This window comes from Lepidochelys olivacea, assembly GCF_965140295.1.
Source record: "Lepidochelys olivacea isolate rLepOli2 genome assembly, chromosome: 10".
In the NCBI taxonomy this organism is placed as follows: Eukaryota; Metazoa; Chordata; order Testudines; family Cheloniidae; genus Lepidochelys; species Lepidochelys olivacea.
The window spans coordinates 68099795-68120619 of NC_140420.1; the positions used below are offsets into that span (position 1 = coordinate 68099795).

Sequence of the window (20825 nt, forward strand, 5' to 3'; positions counted from 1 at the left end):
ACTGGGGTTTCACTGAGCCTGCCTGCTCCACCAACCTGGGCTCCCTCTCCCTGTTTTGCTGAATCAAGCTTTCCCGCAGCACACACACACAGGTAGGGATGCACCAGCTGTAGAATCACAGAGAGTCTGCAGATAACTCGCTATGGGAATTACCCAGCACTCAAGTGCAGCTCCCCTCTGGAAAGTACACCCAAAATAATATTGTCTTGCGCTGTAGAGAAATATATACAATGTAAACTCAAAATTGGCCCCCTCCCTCAATATGGAGGAAGATATGCACAACTTCTTGCCCTCCCCAGTTATAAATTGCACAAACTGGGTTTTATAATAAACAAAAACAAGTTTATTAACTACAAAAGGCAGATTTTAAGGGGTAGCACACAGAACAAAGCAGATTACTAAGCAAATAAAACAAAACACGCATACTAAGCTTAAGATCTTAAAGAGACTGGTTTCAAGAAGTAATTTCTCACCCTAAATGTTGCTTTGGGACAGCGTGCAGAAATTCTTGAAGGTTAGCTACCCTGCTTGCAACTTAAATCTTCAAACACCATATTCACAGACCAAATCCGTTTTCCAGCCTGAGCTGAACTCCTCCTTGCGCCCCCCCCCCCCCGTTTTTTTTATTTCTCAGAACTTTCCAGCTGTCATCTTGGGTGGGGATTCAGTGAGGAGTGTACCCAGATCAACTTACTGCCCAGCCTTAAATAGAATTTACATAAGGCGGGAACCCTTTGTTTCCCAGTCTTGACCTCTCCCTCCTTTTAGTGGAAAATCATTAAGTTCAAGATGGTGTTTAGTACCAGGTGACATGACCACCTGACTTTGTAGTGTCAAAGCAATGTCCTAGCTTCTCAGGAAGGAAAGTGATTAATATCCTCAAAGTCTTATTGTTTCTTTCTAATGGCCCATCAAGGCTGATGGCCTGCTATCTGATGAGTGTTTCCCAAGTACACAGACACCTGTAATTGTTATATAGTCAATATTCCTAATTTTAGATACAGAAATGATACATGCATACAAATTGGATAATCACGTTGGGTAAATCATAACTTTTCCAATGATACCTCACATGACCAGTCTTGCATAAAACATATCTTAGTTACGCCATATTCATATCATAACAGTATTTCTATGAAGAATATGGAGTGTAACGGCACACACCCCAGTGCCAAAGTCGAAGTCCCTGCTAAGGGAGCACCAGAACTGTTCCAATAAAGAGTCACCATAACTTTTTAACATGGGCAAAATGTATTCTTGTCTATCCTCTTTCTTGGAAACGAAAACCATTTTTTCAGAAATTTTCCAGAAAAAAATTTAGGCTGAGGCAGACACCCAGCATGGAAAATTTCAGCCTAAGTGTTAAAGATTGTCAGAATTACAAAACAACTGAATAAAGGACTTTATGTAAATTGTCAGGGAATCTTAATAGTTGGCGATACTAGCTCCGCCTAAAGTATTCCAACCTAAAAACTCTCATTTTTATCTGGAACCTACATAGCTCTTTAGAAAGCACATATACCGTTTGGCTTTTGAACTGTCAATTTTTTTGTTCTTAAAAACTTAGATGTCTATCTTGGTTCATTGGTATGTTTTATTTCTCATTACTTCAATAAAAATCGAGGTTTTTCATGCAACTGCATTTAGTGCACCATCACACTATCGAAATCCTTAAGTGGGGAATATATTATAGCTGAGCTAATGCCTTGGTTGATCGTTCTTTCCACCCTGGCCAGAAGGTCATATGTTCAAGTCCCACCTCAAATGTACTTCAGTCCTGGGTGTTTTTTGTATGACTTAAAGCACTGGTTCCTAAACTTTTTAGTAATGGGCTTGTCTACACTGGCAAGTTTCGTCGATGAAACTAATGTCAACATGGAAAAATCGACAAAGCCAAAGTCGTCAAAGCGTGTCTACATTTGCTCCCTCTGTCAACAGATTGTGCCCACATTCGGGGCGCCATTGTTGACAGCGAGAGCAATGGACTGTGGGTATGTATCCCACAGTGCCTGACAACACCATCGTCGCTAGGTGTTGTGGGAATGTGGAAACGGAGTGCAGCGCATCCTGGGATGTGCAAAGTGTACCCTCATGCACCACTTTTTGTCCCAGCCCTCCAATGGTTTCTGGCTTCCTTTCATGCAGGTTTTCCAACTGTCATTCTTTTGTAGTGTGTGCCAGCATCTGCAGTGAGAGAGGATGGATCCTGCACTTCTCTCCTATGTGCTGTTAACTGTCGTGACAACATCGCACATAGCAGCACAGTTACTCTCAGAGTTACTCGCAAGTTACTGACAGAGGATGAATCGCAGGCACTTGAGTGTGATACGGACAGCAGCAACTTATCAGTGCTTTATGCATTCACAGAGCAGCTACATATGGTAGACCGTTGCTTTTGAGCTAGGGAAGCAAGCACTGATTGGTGGGATTGCATTGTCATGCAGGTGTGGGATTAAGACCAGTGGGTACATAACTTTACGATGCGTAAAGCAACCTTCCTGGAGCTGTCCCCCGACCTGCGGCACAAGGGCACCATATTGAGAGCTGCCCTTTTGGTAGAGAAGCGTGTTGCAATTGCTGTATGGAAGCTGGTGAATCCAGACTGCTACCGGTCAGTTGCAAATCAATTTGGAGTAGGAAAGTCCACTGTTGGGGCTGTATTACTCCAAGTGTGCAGGGCAATAAATTGCATCCTGCTGCGGAGGACTGTGACTCTGGGAAATGTGCATGAAATAGTGGATGGCTTTGCAGAGATGGGTTTCCCTGTGGCAAGGTAATTGATAGCACACGCATTCCAATTTTAGCACCAGACCACCTTGCCTCTGAATACATCAATAGGAAGGGATACTTCTCCATGTTGTTGCAGGCGCTTGTGAATCACTGGTGGCATTTCATGGACATCAGTGCAGGCTGGTCTGGAAAGGTGCATAACGCACACATCTTCAGGAACAGTGGCCTGTACAGAAAGCCGCAGGCAGGGACTTTCTTTCCAGACCACAAGATCACAGTGGGGGGCGTGGAAATGCCCATAGTAATCCTGGGAGACCCGGCTTACCACTTACAGCCCTGGCTCATGAAACCTTACACCAAACTCCTGGACAGCAGCAAAGAGCATTTTAATAGGCTGAGCAGGTGCCACATGGTAGTCGAATGTGCCTTTGGCCATTTGAAAGGTCGCTGGAGGTGTCTCAATGGCAGGCTAGACCTTACCAAGAATAATATTCCCGTGGTCATAGCCGTGTACTGCACTTTGCATAATCTGTGTGAATCTAAGGGTGAAATGTTTGCTCAGGTGTGAAGCACTGAGGCAGAGCGCTTGGCTGCACAGTTTGAACAGCCAGATGCTAGGGCTGTCAGAGGAGCCCAGAGGGCTGCTATTAACATCAGAGAGGCTTTGAGGAACCACTTTGACAATGAGGGGCAGTAACACATGTCTGCTTTGGAGTTGCTTCCCTGGTGCATCCATGTACAATTTTGGGGCCCAAGATCCATGCAACAAAATGCTCTAGAACCTGTTCCCGTGAGTGAATTGTTTGCTATACGCTTTTGTAGAACACAGAATAAAAATGTTGTACCATTAAATACCTTAGCATTTATTTATTGTTAAAAAGGGTAAAATCTCACAACTGTGTATAGCTCCAGCTATCATTGTGCAAGCTGTGAGTGGGGGTGGAGTGATGAGGAAACTCAGGAGTGCTGTGAAGTGAAAAGGAATGTGTGGGCATAGGGGTGGGGGGTGGGGGTTGGCAAAGAATTGTGCATCTGCATGTGCTGCAGTGGAGGTCGACCACGGATCTGCTCAGTCTGCAGCTGTATCAAAGACTTGAGCATCTCTGTCTGATCCTCCATCACTTTTATCATCCGCTCTGTCGCTTGCCTAGCAAACACAGCATTCTCTTTTCTGTCCTGCCTTTTGGCTTCCCAGCACTCTTTGCATTCCCTGGTCTGTCTCTCATCGCATTGCAGCACGTCGTCTTTGCTGCACCTTGGTTCTTCCTTATCTGGCGAAGTTGGTCTGTGTGGTGTGTTCCTCAAGGTCTGTGCTGAATAGAAGAGGGATTGTTACATTCCAGCAAATGATTGAAACATTTTAGTAACAAGGGCCTTTTTCTAGTAGAAGTCACTTTCTCTCTGAGACTCTAGGCAGGCACACAACTCTGCGAGCAGCCCCAATCATGATGAGTGTCGGGAGTGGAGGGAAGGCGGTTGTGCGTACGGACAAAACGGTCACGGCTTGCAGGGCAGCTTTGCTGGGAACTCATTCTAAAATTATCACACACTTTTTCACAGGCAGCCAACCTGCTGGCTGACATCTCACTGCTGCCAGGAAAGCGAGGGCACAACTGTTGCATGCTTGCATCTTTCACTCCAGTCTATATGCAGCTCAGCTTTGTGCCACTTTGGTCCCAGCTCCGGTGATTGCCAAATGGCATGGTACAGTTTCCTACAGTGGGAGAACTAACAAGGCTGCAATCCCTTGGAATCTGTAGCAGAGGATTAACAAGTAGCTCTTGGAAACTTTCCAGAGACTCTCTCTGGAGAATTCTCTGCAGGTCTCAAGGTCCATGAACACCCTGCTTGGCCATGCAGATTAACTACAAAGGGCAGTGTCCAGATCACAGAAAACACTATCTGCCTTCCACTTCTCGATTCCCTACACAAGCCACAGCAACTTCCCTGGCGTCTCATCTGCTTCCTGCTCCCCGTTGAGCACTTCTGGAGTGGAGAAAAGTTCCTGGCTGCCTGCCCCACTGGGAGCACCACATCCTCTTCTAGTTCGACTTCATCATCCAGAATTTCAGCCTCTGGGTTACCCGCTCTTTCTGCTGCCTCTGATGTATCCACCGGGCTATCGGCGATGGAGGTGGGTCACCACTGAAGATAGCATTCAGCTCCCTATAGAAGCGGCAGGTCTTAGGTACAGTACCAGAGCGATGGTTCGCCTCCCACGCCTTATGGTACGCCTGCCTCAGCTCCTTTATCTTCGCTCTGCACTGCTGCGTGTCCTGATCACACATGTCCTTTCACACAAGCCTCGAGACATTTGCCTGTATGTGTCCCGATTCCTATGGGTCACTCGCAGTTGTGACTGAACAGACTCCTCTTCCCAGATACTGATCAGATCCAACAACTCAGCCATGGTCCAAGCAGGGGCGCGTTTGGTGCGATAGTCAGCCATGCTCACCTGGGAAGCCACCTGAGAAGCTCCTTTGGGAAGCCAGCAAGCAGGAAATGAGATTTAAAATTCCTGGGGCTTGCAAGGTGGGGGGCGGGTTGGCTGCAGGGCAGCGGTGTTCAAACTGCTGACCAGAGCGGCAGCATGGGAATTGTAGGACACTTTCTGGAGGCCAGTAAAATCGGGGGAAAAAAGCTTTGGTGTCTACACTGGCTGACTGTTGACAATAAAGGGAGGGGAAAAGACAAAAGCCTCTCGCAGGGGTGGAAGTTTTTTGTCGCCAAAACTGGGCGTGGGTTTTTTCTTTTTTTCAAAAAAAGTCACAGTGCACTATGTACGCTATCGCTGTTTTGTCACCAAAGGCAGTTTTTGGCGACAGAATTTGCCAGTGTAGACGAGCCCTAAGGCGACGCACCAACCACAAGTTGTCTGTTTTTGCAACCCACTTAGAACTTTTTTATGTGACCCACTGGTAGGTTATGGCCCACCATTAGGGAACCACTGACTTAAAGCTTCTTTAGAGTTCGAGATAGAAGTCCGTTTTCTTGAAAGACTTTAGTGCAAAGATTTCTAAAGCTGTGGTCTGTGGTGATTTTAAGAGACCTGGCTTGGATACACGATATGGGCTCCACATTTTTCCTGCTGAGAGAAATAGAACTGATCGGACAAGGAAACGAAGAATAAAAAGATGATGTGGTTAACTCTTTTATTCAGAAAGAACAAAGCAGTTATGCTGAAAACAGCTATGAACACACAAATAATTTCCTGATATTACTTTTCCACATTAGCAATTCTGAAGTTGCTGCAGGGATCATATGATCATGATTGATTAGGGAGGTGGTCCAGACAGTCACAAATAGGAGTAAAGGTGTCAACACTGGAAAAAGGTTGATAAAATCTCTACTAGGAGATAGCCTTTTTGTCTTGACTAGCATACCCTCCCCATCTCCAGCCCTCACCTTAGTAAAACAGATTCTAATATATAAAGGATAAATTCTTCCCTCAGATGTCCAGAGTGCAACATTTATTGGATTCACTGGAGTCCATGGTGAATCTGAGGTCATAATAGGTGTCCAAAGCTGTATGTGAACTATTGTTATGCAGTAATAGCTACTTTGGCTTGCCTAAAGTCACTTCAGTTAGCATTATTTAACTCTGCTTTGTAAAATACTTTGAGATACCTGGAATATGAAAGGCATATTCTTAAATCAAATTCTACTCTTTTACCAAAAGCATTCTTCTCCCTGAAAAAAGGTCTCTTCTTAAAATGACAGTGGAGTTCCTCCCCTATGATCATCGCCTTGGAAGTTAAATGTAATAGGTAAAATGGTTGTAAATTACATGCAATGAGGTGGACTGTGTTAACACAGTTGCTGCTTTGTGTGTGTAAAATACAGAAATGGGTGTCTTGCACTCTAGTCCCCCAGAAGTGGGGATTCGGAGGAAATCCTGTTCTCCAAAAAGAGAGGAGGCAAGTAGTTGGGCAGAGTAAAGGAAACAACGTCTTCTCTTCTGCCTTATAGCCCTGGATCTACTGCTTTCACAAATTTTCAGAATAACACAGATGTCATCAGTAGTTATCTTATTATGTATTATTTGTATATCCATAGTGTCATGACCAGAACCCCTACCCCAAAGAGCTTGCAATCTAAGTATGAGATGAGAGGCAACAGATGGAGATGGGAATACAAGGCAACAGTGAAACAACGCTGCTTGGCATGATAGGCAGTGGTATTAGCACACCAGTGGCCGAGACATTGTCAAGTTTATTGTACACATTATTGCAAAGGAGAGTTTTAAGAAGGGATTTAAAGGAGAATAATGAGGTAGATTTGTGGATGTTTATAGGGAAAGCCTCATAAATATATTATTTCCAAATATATGAATATTAGCTGATATTAGCAGTATTGGACAAACTAATACTATGCAGAAGTAAGTTTATTTTCAGTGTGCTTTGAAAAGAGGTTAGGAACTTCCGAGTCAATTACAGTTTTTCAACCTAGATTTGCTTGAATTGTAAGTCTCCTGCTGACAGTTGTAATCATGGATGTTTCTAATAATAGCTCTTTACAAAATGTTTCTTTCCAAATAGATCACTTATATTTTAGAAAATAATACTGACTTTGGTCTTTTTGTACTGTATTAAAGAGTTATAAAAGCCTTTATTTTTAAACCCTTCAAAATGAGGTATAAATACTAGTTTTAAGATTTTGTGCATTTACAGAAAATCTTATCATGTCTCTATTTACATGAACCAAGCATTACTACTCAGTCTTTCTTCACTGACCAGAGTGGTATGCCTGTAGCATTTCAATCCCAAGGCTTTGTGTGTCATGAAACTTTAATCTTTCTAAACAAACAGCGTTGATAAGAAGTGATACATTTGAGTGGAGACAGTATCTCATTGGGAAGCTTATTCCATTAGCTCTTTGTTTTACTCAGTTCACTTAAAGTGTTAGTCCAAAACGTGACAGGTCTCCATTCCAAAGCAGTCAAGGATCCTTAAGTGGTGATGTCATCCCTGAGTGGATAAAGATCCTCTGAACTGATGTGCTGAGACTAATAACAATGTGATAGAGGTTAAAATTTAAACAGCCCTTATTTTGTTTTGTTTGGTTTTCACACAGCAAAGTAAATGATTTCCTTATCTGATCAAAATAGTTTTCTAATAGCTTGTGCCTTGCTGCATTTTCTTGCATCTAGAAGGAACATACTAATTCTTTTCACCTCAAGAGAGATTAATTATTTGTATCCTGTAATATATCTATCGTGTCCATATCTTGACAAGGTGTACTTTACCTTTAAAGGTCACAATTGTTTTGTGTCAGGTGTGATGGGTGACAGCTAAATACAGAACCAAAAAGCAAATAAAGATATGTCCTAAACCTCCTAGACCACTCTGAAAATTTCAGCCATAATATCTTGGTACTTTTATTTACTTTTTTTGTTAACCACATCATTATTTACTTTTCATACTTTGGCCAGAACATACAACTACACATATTGTTGATTTGTTGCTCGAAGCTACTAATATAAATAGTTATAATACTCTAGAAATAGGAAAGACCTTAGTTAATCTAATCTATTCCTATCAGTGCAGGTTTGCTCCGTATTGCACATTTGCTAGTGATTTGTTCAGACTAGTTATAAACGTACAAGTGATTTGGGCTTCCAGCATTTTTCTTAACCCTATTCCATGGTCTGTATAGTAGGGCAGTTATGTTAATCCAGTGTTTCTTTTGAACTCACAGGTTGGTAACCACTATAGAGATACTATCTCTAATGATAATTAAAATTTACTTTCACAATGTGAACAATTCGCCAAACCAATCTGAACATAGCCTATGTAAAAAATGAGGTTGTAGTTACGCTTTTATGTGGACTGTATTCTTAATATGTAACTTTAAAATCAAAATGATCCAATCCCAAAAGAAAACGACCTTCGTTTGTATCCTTTTTAAACATTCTCCCTTCCCTATTTTCTGTACTGTTCTCTTTGTAGCATGGTCAGCCTTCTGAGTTCAGCAGGTTGAAAAATCTATTTTATTTTCCACCAAGCATTTTTGAAGAAAACAGGATTTTTTGTTTTCATCAAAAACTTTTGTTGTCTTGATTCTGTTTTGGTTGAAAAGCTGAAAACCAAAAAAAAAAAAAAAAAAAATCCATTTTAAAAGCAGCTAAAAATGTGTAGGACTTTCGGCTAGCAATTCTGGACAGGATTGATTTCAGTGGGACAAGAGTAAGGCCACTGGTAAGCAGTTTTGAAATCTCACCTTTATGCCAAATATTAAAAAGCCGGGTTGTATTTGTTATGCATGATGTCACAGTTGCTAGGCCAATGTGCACCTCTGTCCCCTTTCTGGACTCTCTGTATGCATGCCCTCAGGTCTGATGCCTCTTACCTTTAACTAACCTGGGGTAGAATTCCCCAGGTTTACCACTCTTATTGTCTCATTGTTTCCTAGTACTCTCCCTTCTGTCTATCCATCTATTGTCTCCCCTCTTATGCTTAAATTGTAAGCTCTTTGAGGCAGGAACAGTCTTTTAGTTTTGTGTTTTTACAGCACCTAACACAAGGGGAGCGGGGGCTTTGTCCATGCCTGGGGTGCCTAAAGTTGCAATAATACAAATAAATAATAATAACTCTTAGACCATGTACTGAAATACCTTGTGCATCAACCATTCTTACTCTGCAAGTCCGACTGAGTTTGTACATCTGCAGTTCTTTGAGCATCTGTGATCAGTGGTACACAGTGATCATACAGTCTTTTTTTAATACAAAAGCGTTTTTTGTTTTTCAGTTGGAACAAAGCATTTACAGAAGAAGGATTTTAACACACATGCCTACCTTACCCACAGGTTTACTATACCATGATGGTAAACTAGGCAGACCTAATTTCTTCAGACTCCCCCAGTAGGTCTCATGTATCTCAGTCTAGTTCCCCCAAACAACTCCTCCAATCTCTTGAGGGTATTTTTCTTTTTAAATGTGCCACAGTTCTTTTCATATCTTGTACTTCCAAGAGTCTTAACAAATCTCAAGTGTTTTGTGAGAAGTGGCTTGTCTTGAGCCATCCGTTCCTATCCTGCTTGTTTTTCCCATGGCTCCCTAATTAAACCAGTATATTAATAAAATAAATATCCCAATAACCCGTTCAACATAAAGTATAGTATTCATAAAGTATTACAGAGCAGCTCTGCTACAGTCAGAGATGACATTCAAGATACAGTGCATTTCAAAAGGTATCAGTATGTCTTATTTTGCATAAGAAGTTGGGTTATCTTTTACAAATTTTTTTTCTGATTTTTGCACAAGTAAATTCTTAAATAGTTTTGTATGTGGTAAATATAACAGTAATGCTTTTGCACTGTGGTCTACTCTTTTGTTTGCCTTCCTAGTCTTGCTCCTTAGACTTCATCAATTTGGGAATGGTCCCCAATTTCAGGAGCCAGTGGCCAGCCACCAGTGCAAATCTCTAGTAAAAAGGCCAGTATAAGCCACAGTTTACATTGATGTAGCTTACTCAGGTTTCAAGCAGGGGTCAGTTGTACCAGAGCAAAGATAGCTTATAGTGGTTTTTCCTACCTTCATCAAATGTTTGCATTAGTGCAGCTGCACCAATAGGTGACCTCTGATGGTTGTAGGGTAACCAGACAGCAAGTGTGAAAAATCAGGACAGGGGGTAGAGGGTAATAGGAGCCTATATAAGAAAAAGACCCCAAAATTGGGACATCTGGTCACCCTAGGTGGTTGAAATCTGTAGTATAAACAAGACCTCAGAGTAGAAGGCAGAGAGTGAGGGAAGTGACTGTTCTGTTGTTAAAAGGAGTACTTGTGGCACCTTAGAGACTAACAAATTTATTTGAGCATAAGCTTTCGTGAGCTACAGCTCACTTCATCGGATGCATTCAGTGGAAAATACAGTGGGGAGATTTATATACATAGAGAACATGAAACAATGGGTGTTACCATACACACTGTAACAAGAGTGATCACTTAAGGTGAGATATTACCAGCAGGAGAGCGGGGGAAGAGAGGGGGACCTTTTGTAGTGTTGTGTCTTCACATAACCTCCTGTTTGGACATTTCCTGTCCAATCCCTGGGTACCACATTTCAATTTAGGGGCCAGATCTTACAGACAGTACCATGTATATCCTTACTCCCAACTGTAGTTATTTTAATGTCAGTGGGACTATGCACAGGAGAAAAGATATGGACAAGAACGGTTTGCTGAATAGGGCTCTTTACCATCAGAACTGAACTTTGAGCCCTTGCTTTCAGCTAGGAAATAAAATGAGGATGTGTTACATTAATATAATCCAGTGGGCTGAGAAAAACTGCTTAATCTAGATGTTACCCAGTCTAATAGGGTTGAGAGCTTAGACTGTGTCCTTATATTTTCTTTTCGTTTGGTAACCATTCAGATTTTAAGTGATATTACGTGATAGGCAAAAAGTCAATCTTTGTAGTTAATAAATTTGTTTGTTTATTCTACCTGAAGCAGTGTGTTTGGTTTGAAGTATGTCAGAGACTCCCCTTGGATAACAAGTCTGGTACATGTCAAGTTCTTTGTTAAATTGACAAACTCATATAAGCTTGCAGCGTCCAGCGGGCATAACTGGACATTGCAAGACGGAGGTTCCTAGGGTTGTGTCTGGGACCAGAGATATTAGCTAGTATCATTTGGTTACACAATCGAAGGAGCACCTTACATGCCAGAGGCTGTGCGTGAACAGCCTAGGAGTGGGGGTTCTCACAGCAGAGCAGGTAAGGCTGGCTCCCAGAGTCAAGGATTGGCATGACCTAGCAGATCACTGGTCCGGATAACACCAGAGGGGAATGTCACACCATGACCTAAGTGACATATACTAGTCCTGTAGAGTTTATAAATTATAACACATTTCCTGACCTTGCTGACTGGAGTGGTTTGAAAAAATCATACCAAATAATTTGAAAATTAACCATAAAACTTCCTAAAGGCATAATTCTTCATGAATTAACCAAATTTACATTTTGTAGACTGTTTTTGAGAGATGACTATTCAAAATGATTTAGAGAGCATTTTGAAAAGGAAAATACCAATAATTTTTCAAATTCTTATCTCAAACAGTTTATCTTTTTTCTGTCAAATTCCATCTTCCCTCTGGTCCCCCAAAATCTTCCTCTGCAAGATGATCACATCACAAATAAGAATGGTCGGGCAAAATGGCCTTGTTTTAATGAAGTTAGGTGCTGGAGGGAACAAAAACAGTCATACAATGGAAACCAATTACCAACTTAACTAAGGAATAGCTGCTCTGTATCCATAATGCAAATAGTTGTTAATATATTGAGTATTGTTGTTTAGAATATCTGAAATAAGCTATCTTTATAGACTTTGCAGTGGTTTAAACATAATGATTAAATGTTTAAGGTATTTTCATGATGGCTATGTAACTACTATAATCCTTTTATTCCCATTTTATCTGATAAATTGGAATTAGTTATGTACTCCCGTCATCAAAATTTTGTGTACTAAAATATGTATCAAAAATGACACTTTCATAATCACCTTATGGGTGCACATAAATGTCACCTGTAAATCTGCAATGTCCTGTTGAAATCTGTTAGGCAGGCAAAACATCTGAAGCCCCTGTATCTTTATAGGTTTCGCACAGATTTACATCAAAATTGGCCACACTAAATAAATTAAAACTCACATCTGGGTTGGGAGTTGGCTATTGTAATTGCTTCATGCTGTAATTTAGCATGCAAAGCTATAAACCTCTCATACTGTGATTTTGATAGAAACACTGACAGGTTTTGACTGCATTGCCAGATGCCAATATAATACACACTCACTCTGTGCCTTTTTAGTTTTTTACTTGATTTTTTTATACTCTAATATGCATCAGCAAAGAGGTAAGTTTGATCTGAGATAACAGATTTGGTAACTTGATTCCTCTGGTTCATATTGTGCTGTGAAAAGAAGCAGCTCACTTCCCTGTACATCATTTCTTTACCAGATGAAGAACAGAAAAAACTGAACATCCATTGACTCAGTCCTTGGTGATCATGAAGGTCCAGTGTTTGTTTTTCATTTCATGAGCAAAAAGAGGAAGTGTATGCAGGTCATAGGTCAGGTGCAGGATCTGTTTATGAAGAAGTTTTTCCTTCATAGCATCTGCTGTGCTATTTTTAAACATTTGGATTTTCTGTTACTTCCAGGCAGGTTTTCCCCAAGTAGTACCATTTCCAGATACAGTGTATCCAGTTGGCCAAAAAATGAAGCCTTCTGAGCTGTAGAAGCAGCTTAATGCTGCAGATGCTGATTCCACGATGCATTGGCTTTTCTAGAGATGCAGTAGCTCCCTTGTTCAGGCCAAGGTGGTGGTGTGAGAACAGACCAACTCTGGGCCTGGCCTCAAGTCTACCAGTCTTGTGTATAAAAAAAAAAAAAAGTATAAGTGAGTTGTGGCAGTGAAGGCTCAAGGAAAGAATTGTTCTGCTCATACTTGGTTGCTGGTCTGTCGTAAATGGGAGCACACGCTCATCCTACACATTCAAATTTAATTTCCTACACTTGCTTAAAATTGAGAACTTCAAGTTTAAGAGGTTTGCTTCTGAAATCCTTAGTTATTAAGGGTGTGCATTATTAATGTATCCTGTGCTTCAGATATGTTTCCAATTTCAAAATTTCAATGAGCATTTGTTGTAAAACCAGTAAAAACGGTTGCATTTATCTATATAACCTTTGTCATTTTTTACTATGTCAGGTTGTCATTGGAACAGCTATAACTAGTGAGTTATAAACAATGTCCGTGTGTGCTGGGCGGTTTGCTCCTCATATTTATAATTTGAAGGCAGCAGGCATGAACCAGCTATACTGTACCTGGCAGCCAAAACTAAATGTGCATTTACAACAGCTATTTTACATAAGTACAACTGTTATTCATTTGTCTCCTCAGTGGTTTTTCTGTTTTTTTTTATCACTAAATGTTGGGCTAATTCCCTTCATCCTCTCCAACAGGACTCAATGTTTTAGGTTAAGACCTTGTGACTCACTGACAGGTTACATCGAGTATTTCATGTTGCAAAGTCAAATCACCACAGAATAACTTCGCATTAATGGAAAAAGTTAGAATATCAGAGGAAAAAGTCCTCATCCTTTTTCTAGCATGTATCACTGTGTTTTAAAACCTGCCTTTCTTAACTTGTATCTAGTATACATTGTTCATTCAAAAAATAAAAAGGGAAATCAGTGTGTATTGAGGCCAAAAAATATGATCTCCCCACCCCAAACTGAATCTTTTCATATCCAAATTGCATAAAGGTAGCTTAGCAAATATCTTGTAAGAACAGTGAGAACTTTTTAAAGACTCTTGTTGCCACATCCTTGTTGTAATCAGAGTATTTTTTTTCTAGTATTGCTTTGACAGGGTAAGGTAATTTTTATTCGATTTTGTTAAAATATACTGTACTTTATTATGGTAACTTTTCCTCTTTTATACATGCAAACTTCTGTTTTCCGTGCTTATTAGGAATAGGAGGTTTGCAAGAGTTCGTACTGAAGTCAGCAACTTTATCAACATCACCAGCTTGCCCACCATTTACACCTCTCAACTTTGAAGCTACCCCTATTGTGCGAGTTGCTGTTGAACCAAAACATCCAAGTAAGAGTTTAGTTTTTTTCTTTTATAAGTGAAACTCATTTTTGAATAATAACTTTATAAGTGAAGTTTTGACATGGTGGTTTTTGAGTATTAACTTTTTCCTTAAGCAGGAAGGGAAGTATCATGTTTTTCAGTATAAAATGTGGTGTTATTCATGGCTCCAGTCCTACAGGAGGCATTGATACTGATATACATTTCTGGAAACGACTGTAATAAATAATAAAAACAATCATATGCATATATATTACATGTGCATACATACTGCCATAAGCTTTCCTTGGAGGGAAGGCCTTCTCTTGAGCTCACAGATATTTCTGAACTGTAAATTTTGTCTTTTTCAAATAGCAGTTTATTTACATTCCAAGAGAAAATACCCTTGTACAAGGGTTTTCGTGCCATTAACTTCTCATTTGCAAAAGTATTTACAGGATTGCCCATAATCAGGGCAATTATTTCTAACAATTTTTAAAAATTGCATTAGAACTATGGAACATAGGACTCATCTTTTTAAAATATCACTTTTATTCGTAATTATGGTATACTAAAAAGGAATATAAAACAAATTCCTCTAGTTTCTATGGAATCAGAAGAGAACAAAAATATTTTCAGAAGGCTGCTGTATGATGTATGTAAGACTTTTTTTATTTGTTAAAGTTACATTTTTTTTTACTGGAAATCCAAATCAGCCCCTTCGATAACAGGGTAAATGTCATAGCTACTGGAAAACAATCGTGATTACCAAGCTAAAGCTGAGTTAAACTTCAAACAAACACAGCCCAAAATAAATGTAGGGACAAATGGAGGGTGTGAGAGAAAAACCTAAAGAATTAAACTCCAGCTAAAATCTATATGGTTCATGAGTTTCATCCTATGTTTACATATTGAAAATATAATGTACAGAACCAAACAAATGTGCTTAACTTTTATAGTATCATGCACTCACCAAAATTAATGGTAACTGGAGAATTTTTTAACTTGTGAAATATTTGTGTGAACTTGTGTTTTTTTCATTTTATTAATGTGGGATGGGACACATTTCTTACTGTAGTGGAGAAAAGTGCTGTGAGAAAAAGATTAAGAAAGACAGTCATTGAATCACAAAGGGATTAAATATGTTATTACATGGAAACAAAGAAGAACTATCTATTTGAAAGACTTTTTTCCCCTCTGTCTCCCCTGAGTACCCTCATTTGTACTCATCATTGTGATTCAGACATACAGCCTCAGACACTCAGGAGTTGCACTAGTAAATACAATTCCCTTCTGTATTCTGTATTCTGAGATTTCAGAGTAACAGCCATGTTAGTCTGTATTCGCAAAAAGAAAAGGAGTACTTGTGGCACCTTAGAGACTCTGAGATTAATGTTTTTCCCCTTTGGTCCCCAGATCGTAGGCTGACAATGTTAACTGTGATAGTTCCTCTCTTTAGGCATACCATATTTGATACCTTTCTCAGACCTGAAGAAGAGTTTTGTCTGGCTTGAAAGCTTGTCTCTCTCACCAACAAAGGTTGATCCAATAAAAGATAGTAACTCACTCCCTTGTCTCTCATATTTGGATTCAGTCATGGACTGTTAGCATTTATTTTACAGATATTTATGAAAATAAGGCTAAAACATTCCACATAAAGAAATAAGTCTAAACAAACAGAATCCTTCACCTGTGTCTATCTTAAAATAGTGACTATTGCAGTAAGGAAGACAAGAAAATGTAAATGCTAAGCTAAATGATCTTAAGGTCTTATCATGATTTACCTGTCATTGTCACTATCTGACGCATCTCCCATTACACTCATCCCTTAGGTCAGGTGCAATCAGGCCCTTTTGTCCCCATCTTTTGTTTTGGAGGCCTCTTTGCACTCTCAGAACTTCAAGACTCATTCTTTGAAGTACTCTTTTTCTCTCACCCTCTCTCGCACACATTTTGATCTGCAATTCCATTATAATGCCAAAGATAAGTTTAATAAATATGCCTCCAACAGAATAGAGAGTAAACAATAACATTTAGTTCATGCTTTTTTAATATACTTTAAAACTGTTAACAACTTTCAAATTAGACATTGCTGGTGTATTTTCAGCTCAAATATGAAATCTGGTTAGTAACAGAATTATTTAGCGATGAATCTGTGCTGGTACTAGAACTCAGACAACATACCAAAAAAAGAGAAGTATGCTATCAGATCCTCTGAGAGGACTACATCACTGAATACGCCAAAGAGGATAACTTTGTTTTTTGTACATGTACAACTTATGTTGGGGGGGGGGTAGTAAAACTTTTGAACCATAAGCCTTTGAAACTCCTGCCTTATCATTAGACGGATGGTATATCGCTTTTAAATTGAATAAAGAAATAGTTACTAACTGCATATCAAACAAATATGCATGCATAAAGCTGAATGGAGCTAGTGGGCGAGATTCACTCCTGCAGCACCGTATCAGCTTCCTCCCCCTGCCAGGATTTGCTTGGGGGGAAAAGGGAAATAGCTTTACATTCTGACTATTGAACTCCTGTTAGGAGAGGTTGACATGACATGTGCTGAATCAGCATATCTCCTGAATGGCCTGGCCTCATCCTCTCCTTGTGGACTGTGTGAGCCAGTCATCTCTGGTCCTGAGTAGATCGGCAGTTGTGATGGTGTATCCATGCTCCTGATGAACTTTCTAGCCTCAGAGTTCCACAACTGTGGAACCACCTGATATCTGGATTTTTTATTTCCATACTTTCAAAATCCTTTTGTTTCGTTAAATGTAAACATGCCCCTGGCTTTGACTTTTTAACACTGCTGTTTTTTTATGGTATATCATTAGTCTGTTGATACATATTTACAACCTTACTTCCAACTGAATAACCTTTTTTGCTGAAGAATACTTTTATTGTAATCTCATCATATTTCAATTTGTCCAGTTTCCGTTTGCTCCTGAAATGTTGACAGAATCAAAGTAACTGTCTTTCTATTCAATTACAAAATTTTCTGTAACATTAAGACTACATGTTCTTCAGATTAGGGTTGGACTGTATTACTGGACAGTTAGAGAGACAAGGAGGGTGAGGTAATGTCTTCTATTGGACCAACTTCTGTTGTTGAGAGAGACAAGCTTTTGAGCTACACAGAGCTCTTCTTCAGGTCTGAGAAAGATACTGAGAGGATCACAGCTACATACAAGATTGAACAAATGGTTCAGCATAAGTAGTTAGCACATATTCTAAGGGACCATTCAAGGTGAAGTGGCCCATTAACACCCCTGTAGTCATAGGACAAAAAGAGGGGTTAGTGGGTTACAAATTACTGGGCAGTGTACCATTGACTGTTCCAGTGTTTTGAATAATGCAGGGGTGGGGAACCTGCGGGCCGGATCTGGCCCCTTACTCATTTTCATCCACACATGTTCAACTCAACTGAGGGGCAGGGGAGAGCGAAGGTTTGGGGCTTCCTCCTGCAGCGGGGCGAGCTGGTGTTCACAGATCCGGCCCTGGGGCGCTGAAACTCGGGGCTTCCCACCCGCGGGGCTGGAGCCACGAGCGCTGGCTTGCCCCGCTGCAGGGAGCAGGACGGGACTCCGAATCATGGGGCCCTCTCCCCCCCCACCCCACCCCACCCCACATGTGCACAGGGTGCACGACCGCTGGCTCTCCCTGACGTGGACAGGAAGCTGAGTCTCAGCCCCCTCCCCAGCAGGTGAGTTTAACATGCATGGCCTGCCATTTATATTTTCAGTTGGACTGTGGCCACTGTTACAAAAAAGGTTCCTCACTCCTGGAGTAATAGATAAGAACATCTCATGCATCCTGCAGTTGTTCATGCAATTTTGGAAGTGTTCTGGATTGAAATTTTCTAGATCCACTGAGTTTAGGGGTGGGTCCATCATTAATCCATTTATACTAACACATTAAGACTTTATCTTGTGTAAAACTCTTTCTTACTTGAAAACATTAAGTAAATGTGATTGTGGCACTGCAAAGTATTTTTGGTAGGAAGATGTTCAGATCAATTTCAGTAATGTTGTGTAGCTCTAACAGTTACCACTCGGATGTTTTTAGAAAGAAGTTTCCTTTTAATCTGCTCTGAAATGGCATCTGTGTTTTAATTTGGAGAAAATTATTGTTGTTAATAAATATAATTATTGATAACTGTCCCTGCAAATGTTTGCACTGGGTGCAAGTCCTGCACATACAATGGAAGTCCTGCACATCTTCATGTAGAATTTCCATTAGCTCTCAACACAAGTCCACCTACTTATCTGTTCCTGAGGAGCCAGTTGCTAAAGACGCTGAACAAAAACCTGCAATCCTAGGGCATATGGCCTGAAGAAACTCCCCCTCATTTTTTTCCCATGTTTGCAGTTTATCCAGCTTCCCACGTTGTCTTGTACATTTATGAACTTAGCATAAATGAGTAAAGTCATATTTATTTTAATAACCTCTGGGAGCAGACAACAAACAGGATGTCAAACTCTTCCTTGGAATATGAACATTTGATCATAGAAAATCAGTGTGTATTCTGTGCCTTGTATGTCAAGTAAGAAAAGAGAAAAACAATTAAAGCTTTCAAATTGTATTAATTACATTATGAAAATCTATTGACACATATGAAATACTGATTTAAAAAAATTCTGCGCACAACTACAGCATACACCTGCCATGCCTCCCTCATATGGAGGGTTATTCCCTAATTTTCCATTAATTTTAAGACAGTTCTGTTCTTAAAGCATCTTCCTCTTAAAAAATTTGTTATGTATTTCACACAAAATAATGAAAATCTCATAGTTAGGGGAGTTTTCCATTTTTCGGAATATCACAGCTTGATAACTCTGAGTATTTTCCAGTTTGTGTATTTAAATCCTTTCTGTGCTTCCTTCAATCTTACTCCCTTCCAGTAGTGCTTTTGGAAGATTTCTGTTTGGATATTAGTAACAATGATACAGTATTATTTAAATTTGAGTACTTTTCGTAGCATCATATAGGTTTGCAAGTAGAGTTTTGCAAATCATTTTTTGTGTGTATAGTTTAAATTAGCTTTTAGTAAATAAGTGGTCGTGGTACTTTTTGACACATCAAAATGTATCTATTTAGCATTGTATATATTATTTTTTGACAATCAGTACAAATAAGGGGCCAAATCCTGAGGTTCTTGATCAGTTTTTACTTAGTTCATAATCAGTGGTAAGTAAGGACCTCAGGACCGAGTTCAGGGTATTCAAGTGTTGCTAAACTTGGCTTGGGTAGAAATCCATTTCTTTTTTCTTTTTTTTTTTTTAATTTCAACAAATAATATTGATGTTTATTTTTAAGTATTTTATTTTTATTTAAATTTTCACAGTTACGGGAAATTATAGGTCGGACAGACTATAATAATTTAATGACAGTAAATGCTGAGATTCAAAAAGTTAAAGCTTTATAACAATCAAAGCACAAACTGTCAACATATACAAAGTAAATAACCTTAAATAAAACTCTGTTTTCAAGCAACATTTTTCTTCCTTTGCCTGTCTGTAAATTTTGATCATCATCATAATAGTTTTTCATCGGTTTGAATGCATACGGTGAAATCAACTGTTAACAGCATTTACTGATAAAAAATTTCTAATCCTCCCCTAATCAGTTTTATGTATTTATTCTGTTGGTGCTATCTTAAAAAGTATCCTCTAGATTTTTCTCTTTGCCCCAAAATATGTCCTGATACAAATATTTGTTTCCTCAATAGTAGTTTATTAAGAGTGGTTTATTTCTATCTTCCTAGGTGAGATGCCTCAGTTGGTCAGAGGAATGAAGCTTTTAAACCAAGCTGACCCATGTGTCCAAGTTTTAATCCAGGAGACAGGAGAGCATGTATTAGTTACAGCAGGAGAAGTCCATCTCCAGCGCTGCTTGGATGACTTGAAAGAAAGGTTAGGAGGGGAAAAAAGAAATATTTCAGGTTCAAGGGCTTTGTGTGGTATTTCTCAGTCAGTTAACTGTGATTAATTTTCTGGTGAGGTTGAAGCCTCCTCAGCCAAGACTTTTTGCACTACTGTTGGATCATAAATATAAATTTTAATAGCTATAAAATTATCTACAACTGAAAATGCCACTGACTTCCTACTCATGCATGGCTTAAACACCTTTTTGGCAGGTTATTTCTCTGCAGAAGTAATAAATTGCAGTAGTTTCAGAGTTTCATTCTGAATTGTAGTAAACATTCTGTACCAAAAAAAAATGGTTCGGAAAATGGTTAGGTTTCAGAGTTCAGTCCTCTAGAGTCAAGAAATAACAAAGCCTGGGGCTGCACATGCACCCTTAACTCTGCTCCCTTGTGCAGAAGACAGTTTTTAATTGCATTAACCTATGCTATTTCTCATATACTATATGTCACTGAACTTTCTCCAGTCTTAGAGACACATGTTAAGAATCTTGTTTTATTTCTTCTTTTTTTTACTCCTACGCTATTTGCATTCCCCCGTATACCTTACTTGACTCAGACTTTTTCTCTAAGGTTATGTCTAGACTTACAGTGATGTG

At 39.6% G+C, this 20825-nt stretch overlaps 1 protein-coding gene across 4 annotated transcripts in view; it reads left to right on the forward strand.

Annotated features, from left to right (window-relative positions):
• Positions 1–20825, forward strand: part of EFL1 (elongation factor like GTPase 1) — a 152647-nt gene that overhangs the window by 93436 nt on the left and 38386 nt on the right. For all 4 annotated transcript variants that reach the window (XM_084640811.1, XM_084640814.1, XM_084640812.1 and 1 more), the window contains exons 16-17: positions 14199–14330; positions 20068–20215. In XM_084640811.1, the coding sequence (XP_084496937.1) occupies positions 14199–14330; positions 20068–20215 (280 nt within the window). The remainder of the gene's footprint in view (positions 1–14198; positions 14331–20067; positions 20216–20825) is intronic.